This window comes from Austrofundulus limnaeus, unplaced genomic scaffold (genome assembly GCF_001266775.1).
Source record: "Austrofundulus limnaeus strain Quisiro unplaced genomic scaffold, Austrofundulus_limnaeus-1.0 Scaffold2583, whole genome shotgun sequence".
In the NCBI taxonomy this organism is placed as follows: domain Eukaryota; kingdom Metazoa; phylum Chordata; class Actinopteri; order Cyprinodontiformes; family Rivulidae; genus Austrofundulus; species Austrofundulus limnaeus.
This window is the reverse complement of record NW_013954985.1, coordinates 5,475-12,256: the sequence shown is the minus strand read 5'-3', so window position 1 is coordinate 12,256 and position 6,782 is coordinate 5,475. Positions and strand designations below refer to the sequence as shown.

General features: G+C 37.6%; 2 protein-coding genes across 5 annotated transcripts in view; one reads left to right on the top strand and one right to left on the bottom strand.

Moving 5' to 3' along the window:
* The window catches only part of tymp (thymidine phosphorylase), a 7,569-nt gene extending 3,395 nt beyond the window's left edge, over positions 1 to 4,174 (top strand). For 3 of the 4 annotated variants that reach the window (XM_013999951.1, XM_013999954.1, XM_013999952.1), the window contains 7 exons: positions 492 to 590; positions 674 to 803; positions 1,639 to 1,757; positions 1,861 to 2,023; positions 3,057 to 3,284; positions 3,668 to 3,808; positions 3,876 to 4,174. In XM_013999951.1, coding sequence (XP_013855405.1) covers positions 492 to 590; positions 674 to 803; positions 1,639 to 1,757; positions 1,861 to 2,023; positions 3,057 to 3,284; positions 3,668 to 3,808; positions 3,876 to 4,024 — 1,029 coding nt within the window. In that variant the 3' untranslated portion in view covers positions 4,025 to 4,174. Of the gene's footprint in view, positions 1 to 491; positions 591 to 673; positions 804 to 1,638; positions 1,758 to 1,860; positions 2,024 to 3,056; positions 3,353 to 3,667; positions 3,809 to 3,875 lie in introns of those variants that run through there. The other variant, XM_013999953.1, reaches the window with a different exon arrangement.
* Positions 4,175 to 4,545: 371 nt separating this feature from the next.
* On the bottom strand, positions 4,546 to 5,795 carry lsm8 (LSM8 homolog, U6 small nuclear RNA associated). The gene is made up of 4 exons (XM_013999955.1): positions 5,609 to 5,795; positions 5,111 to 5,151; positions 4,891 to 5,018; positions 4,546 to 4,763 (listed from the first exon to the last, which is right to left on the bottom strand). The coding sequence occupies exons 1-4, from the start codon at positions 5,637 to 5,639 to the stop codon at positions 4,673 to 4,675; spliced, it is 291 nt and encodes a 96-aa protein (XP_013855409.1). The 5' UTR covers positions 5,640 to 5,795; the 3' UTR covers positions 4,546 to 4,672.
* Between the last annotated feature and the right edge of the window lie 987 nt (positions 5,796 to 6,782).

The following is a 6,782-nucleotide window of genomic DNA, read 5'->3' as shown; positions in this document are numbered from 1 at the left end:
CTAACAATCAGTCATGCTAACATCCAGAGTCATGCTAACAATCAGTCATGCTAACAATCAGTCATGCTAACAATCAGTCATGCTAACATCCAGAGTCATGCTAACAATCAGAGTCATGCTAACAACTAGAGTCATGCTAACAATCAGTCATGCTAACATCTAGATTCATGCTAACAATCAGTCATGCTAACATCCAGAGTCATGCTAACAATCAGTCATGCTAACAATCAGTCATGCTAACAATCAGTCATGCTAACATCCAGAGTCATGCTAACAATCAGTCATGCTAACAATCAGTCATGCTAACATCCACAGTCATGCTAACAATCAGTCATGCTAACAATCAGTCATGCTAACAATCAGTCATGCTAACATCCAGAGTCATCCAGATCAACACCCTAATCTGTTCAAATATAAAATAGTTATATTAACAAAAACTCAGACATTTATTCAGTTTTTGACTTATACGGTTTGACTCACTTTAAACTCAGGTGCCGATGATCAGTGGGCGGGGCTTGGCTCACACAGGAGGAACTCTGGATAAACTGGAATCGATCCCAGGGTACAACATCCATCAGTCTGCTGAYCAGGTGCAGATGGTTCACTCTAACCCCACAGATTATTGTCATGTTTATTTTACAGAGTTCAAACCTAAAACCAGGTCTGGTTTCAGATCCGGGCCATCCTGGCCTCAGTGGGCTGCTGTATCGTGGGGCAGACMGAGACGCTGGTCCCGGCAGATCGAGTCCTGTACGGTGTGAGGGACGCCACCAGCACCGTGGACAGCCCACCRCTCATTACTAGTACTGAACCTAAACTATTTACCTAAACCAGGGCTCTGCAATCTGAGGCTCTGGGGCCACATGTGGTCCCTCTGGAACAGCTTTTTATCACTTTTAGCAAATATGGAAGTAAATATTATTTATAATCATAACATTTTGCAGTTTCTAAATAATTTATGTAAACAGACAAAATGACATTAAAGTGCCTGTGACATGCATATACTTCAAATACAAAAGTCAGAAAACATCTTTATATTTATGAAAGTTGGAATAATACACACAATTTAATCCATTTTGTCCCATAACTGGCATATTTTCTTTTGAATTTGTCTCAGCCAAAGTAAAACAGGAAGTGACATCAAAGGGGAACTCTTTAACAAAGAAAACTCTCTGGTTTTTGTTTATTGAAACAATATTGTTTAAGCTTTAACATCTCTCTTTGATAGAGACTCAAAATAATGTAAAGAAACATCAGATTCTTCTCCACAGCCTGTGTTGTTAGCCGTTGTAGAAATGCTCTGTTTACATGCAGACATTCCCCTCTGACATCACTTCCTGTTCTTWCACATGTGAATATCTTAACAACCGTTCATCTCAGCGACATGAAATTWGTTTTTCAACGTTATCARTGTTATCTTTCCAAAAATGCACTCATGTTTATTACAAAAATTTGATGTCACGGGTACTTTAATAATAATAAAACAAGCWGCAAAACTAAACAATCCATTTTAGGTAACAATTCATTAGTCTATTAGCAACTTCATTAAGTTAATTTTAGGCACAGGAAGTGATATTTTGTAATTTTTAATTGGTGGAAGGTTTCCTGATCTAACCAAACATCTGTGCTGAGTCTCAGGCTCCATCATCTCTAAGAAAGGAGCAGAGTCTCTGTCTGCTCTGGTTCTGGATGTGAAGTTTGGACGAGCTGCTCTCTATAAAGACCTGCAGGAAGCTCAAGAGCTCGCTCAGCTGCTAGTGAGAACATCTATTTATTAAAAAAACACTTTACAGGAAAAAACTGTTAAAGGAAAAAACACAAATACAAGAGTTAAACACTAACTCGTTAGCTCCGCTTCAGGTGAGTGCAGGTAACRGTGTGGGCGTTAAAACGGGCGCGGTGCTGAGCCGTATGGACGGGACGATCGGCCGGTGTGTGGGGAACAGTCTGGAGGTGATCGAGTCTCTGGAGGCGCTGAAGGGAAATGGACCCGAGGACCTGATGGAGCTTGTCACGACGCTCGGTAACAGAACTCGTTACAGACGAGTTCAGTCTGTTTCTGATCGGAGTCTAGAGTCTGGATTAACCAGAGCTGAATGAAAATAAGACCGGATCAACTTGACATGCTTATTTACTGACAAAAAATTAAAGTAAACACGACACTTGGTTCAAATTTCATGAAAGCACTGAGACAGTTTTAGAAGAGAAAGTTTCATTAATTTCAGACGAAACTTTTAGGGCAGTTTTTAAGTTTAACATATTAATAAGCTAACACTTCTGAAAACAGGTCTAGTGAGTGTAAAATGTGCTGAAAACAGCCTTAATTGAAGTTTCACAAATCACAAACTTAATTTTAAATATTCTAAGTGTAGAATAATCTAACTCAGGTTTGACACGTCAATGTATTTTTAGCAACATTGCTAACCTGAGCTAATGTTCAAAGCAGTAACAAGCTTTCATCACAATGAAAAAATCTTTAAAGTAATAAATACTATTTCACAATGAACGATATTATGTCAGCAACTAAAATGTGATAAAAGTCTTAAAAAAGGAATTGAAGATTCACAGTACAAACGCTAATACAGCTGCTACCTGTTAGTTCATTAAAGCTGTCATTTTTTATATTAACAGTAATTGTGAAACGTGAAAAAACTCAGTTTAACATAGTTTTGAGCGGACGTCAAATTTCCACAGGTTAATTTTTAGAAGCTAACTAATATCTTTAGCATCGTAGCTTAAAAACGAAGCTCGTGAGACGTTCGTTGACACTCGGAAATCAGAGCGTTCGCTTGATACCTTCATTATCATAGAAACAACGCGTCTAATTAAATTATGACACTTTAAAACGTTTGTTTTAGTCTGAAAAATAAACACTAATGATTCAAAAATCCTGCTGCTCAGTTTTTTTTTTAATAATAATGTATTTTTCCAGCTGCTTTTTTAAGTAATTGTCATTTAGCTCACATTCTCACATTAAGAAATTAAAAAATATATATAATAGGAAACAGTTTTAAAATTGAAACCAGATCATTTTAGTTGTGTTGTTTTTATTCCAGGCGGTCTGTTGCTGAAGATGACTGGCATCGTCTCCAGCCTATCAGGGGGCAGGAAGCAGATTTCCCACGCTGTGATTGGTGGTGCTGCCCTGTCCAAGTTCGAGGCCATGCTGGTGGCTCAGGGCGTCACCGTGGAGACGGCCCGGTCGCTTTGCTCCGCCGACACAAATTACCACAGCGTCCTGAGGAAATCTGAGCATCAGATGGAGCTGCCAGCTCGGGCTGGAGGTAAAAATCATAAAAATGATGACGCGTTCAAAGTCAAGTCCGGTAATAGCCATGGGAATTTACTGTAGGTAAGCTTTTATTCTGAAAGGACACAGCTTGTAACTTTTTAGTTGTAACATTTCAGACTTTAMGACAAATATCCTGATTTGTTGTGACATTTTTTCATTTTTATGGAGTTAAAAGTGTTCTTTAATGTAACATAAACAGCAAAAACCAGGATAAAGTATACAATGTATAGCAAATAATTTGAATTRATGTAGTTTGTTTACATTTTATGACATCTTACGAAGTACTAAGTAAATATTTTTGAATTGATGCTCAATTTTAATATATATTTAATGCAAACTATCTCTGGTTTAAAATTTGTTTTTGTGTCCGTGCAGGTTTAGTTCAGGACGTGGATGGTTTGGTTTTAGCTCAGGTTCTTCATAAATTGGGGGCGGGGCGCTCTAAAGCTGGAGATCCTGTCAATCACAGCGTGGGGGCGGAGCTGCTGGTGTCACCTGGTCAGACAGTGAAGACAGGTAAGACGCTGATGACAGCGTTGACCGGGCTGATGATCGTCACCTGATTGTCCGATGTGGGTTTCAGGAGAGTCCTGGCTGCGGCTTCACTACGAGGATCCGGTTCCGACGCAGGAGCAGATCGACTGGCTGCAGGGAGCGCTGACTGTTGGAATAAACAACAACAAACAAACAGGAAGTCACAGTTTAGTGGCAAAACTGATGCTTCCTGACTGAGACACATTTTTAATGACTGATCTGATAACTTAAAAAATTGCATTGTGTTTGTTGTAAACAATAAAAAAAAATCAACACAAATGGGTTCAAACTGTGTGCATTTAAAACTGTGCAAACACCGCCCTCTTCTGGACAAAAATGAAATAACATGAAATCTGAGTTTTCTGGTAGCGTAATATACAACTTTTCATTTTGTACGCTTGTGTCCATGTGCTTAAAAATAAAAACTTGAAGAAAAAAGAAAAACAAGGTCAGACTTTCTCCATACCTGGGAATCGAACCGAGCATCTTGAACAAGGGATGCTCTGTATCCTCAGCATCAGCATCAGGCTGCAATTTGATTGGCTGTCACTGTTACATTTTATTTAAAAAAAAAACATTTACTAGCGAAGGCAACCTGACGAACAATACTAAAAACACTGAGTTTAAACAAGAAATTTCTGAACGCATTAATAACAGGAAACAGGAGTTAAAACCAATAAAATTTTATTAAAATGWTGCAAATAAATAAAAACACAGAGTGAATATAACAACTGAATTCTTTATTTATAAAAAAAATATTACAAATACAAACGAGGAAGAGGAACCAGAGTCGAAGTTCAGATCATCTCGCAGATCCGACAGAACATGGAGACGCAGGGAAAGAGGTCAGTGAACGATGGAGTTGAGCGGCTCGGCTCGGATGTTCCCTAAATCCAGCGTGGAGTCCGTTTCCTCGTCGATCTCACCGATCACCGCGCTGAAGATAAAAATAATAATCATATAAAATGATTGTAACTTCGTTCTACAGTGCATCCCTGATGTCATGTTTGAATGACAATAAAGAGGATCAGTTGTGAAAGCTGGACGGATCGACGCAGACTCACACGTTGTCTCCTCTGACGATGTAGAGTCCCAGCACCACCTGCTCCACCCCCTGACTGGAGCTGAACACCCGCTCGTGACTCTCGTCCAGGATCAGGTTGATGGTCTGATCGAAGCCCTTCAGGGTGCCCTAAACAAACAAACAGTTTCAGAGTTCATGTTTTTAAACAGATTCTCATCTTTAAACGGACACCTCTCCGAGGTGAAGATGTTTAAACTCACCACAATCATCCTGCCATCAGAGGTGACGATGGCCACGGTGCCTGAACCAGCAGCAGTCAAAGAAACACTTTTCTGTGTACAAATCATAATTAAAAAACTAATACATGCTTGGGTTTACCACCATTAAAAATAAATACCGATTCCAACATCTTAAGTATTAAATTTCAGATGTCTTTACTTTTTAATCTGCACTGAACTAGTCTAATGTAAACATTTTTAAAATTATTTAAGTGGAGCTGTTTTCATGCACAGCCTTAAAAATTACTTTTAACAAAAAAAAAAACATCTTTAATCGCATTTCTACATAAACAATTATTTAAAGAGCAACATTTTTTTCTTCTGTTTACTCCTTTCTTAAACAACTCGTCTGATTCCAGCCCACACAGAGCAGAAAATTAACAAAAACAAAACACTACTCTTAGTTAGCGCGCTAAGCTAACTAGCATCTCATTCATTCGCATGGACAGTTAGCATGCTAGCCGGCTAACAGCAGGATACGGTTGATGTAGCTCTCCAGGGCGGTGGACATTTTCGTCCAGGGCTCGGTGTTTATTTATCCAGTAAAAAGCTCCGTGGACTTTTTCCCACCGGGTTGTCCGGTTGTGTCTCTGAACAGAAAAGTAAAACAGATGCAAAAGAAGCGCACCGGAGGACGGTCCAGGCTAACAGAAAACTGACCCGCTAAGTGGTGACGTCACATCCTGTTGCACTCGCACAAATTAAGAAAAAAATTCTATATTTGTAAAATAAAAGTTTCCAGAAAGTTTTACTTTTATAGTATACGCAGGAATAAAACATTTACGTCAATTTCACACAATGTTTTAAGCATATTGATATATATTTAAAAAAAATAAAAGCCGGTGGCCGGAAATGACGCCATCTTTTACAATTTTGCGAGTTTCTTACATATTTTTTAAATAAAACTGACAAAAAAGCTAAATTAACTGATTTCAATAAACTTTTTAAAATAAATATATATTTTTTATTAGATAACTCAGTAATGAACTATTTTAACACATTCCTATAGTTTTCAATTAAAATACAACCAGCCAGATTTTTGTTGTTCAAGAATATTTTGTCTTTAAATTGATTTTTCTCAAGATTCATATTTTTACTTTGTCTTTTGATTAAAGTGTCTGGGTTTTTATTTTTACATTTCTTGTCCTCTTATCCTTGCTTAAATTTAATTACATATTATTTGCTTACAATCTAATATAAAAACACAGTATTTTTTATGTACCATCTCTATTAGTTAGACTAAGAATTAAAATGTATGACCTGGAGATTTACAAAACAGATAACATGATACATTTGGCTGTACCTCAGATCCATCCTTTTTCAATCTCTGCAGAGAAAAATAAGAAATTAATTGAGCTGAACTGAATTTTTAACAAACAAACCACTTGTCTCTTTTCCTCTTGCTTCTGATTGGTCAGCTTCTGGACACCTGCTCGTTTTGCCTGAAAGAGATAATTGCATTAATAAATTCATGCAAGAATATTTATTCTCACATTTTCTTTTAACATTTAAAACCTTTGCAACATTTTACATGAATCTTGCTACATTATTTACACGTCATGGCAAACTGAATGTGCGCTAACATGAAACAGATGGAGTCCAGTGCTCAGTATATTTTCATCTTTATTGTTGCTCAGTAGTAGTCCATACAAAG

Coding starts and splice junctions, on each gene's coding strand:
- lsm8 (XM_013999955.1), bottom strand. CDS start 5,639: ATGTCCACCGCCCTGGAGAGCTACATCAACC. Junction 5,152..5,608: donor CCTGGAGAGCTACATCAACC/GTATCCTGCTGT, acceptor CTGCTGGTTCAG/GCACCGTGGCCATCGTCACC. Junction 5,019..5,110: donor CTGATGGCAGGATGATTGTG/GTGAGTTTAAAC, acceptor TTGTTTGTTTAG/GGCACCCTGAAGGGCTTCGA.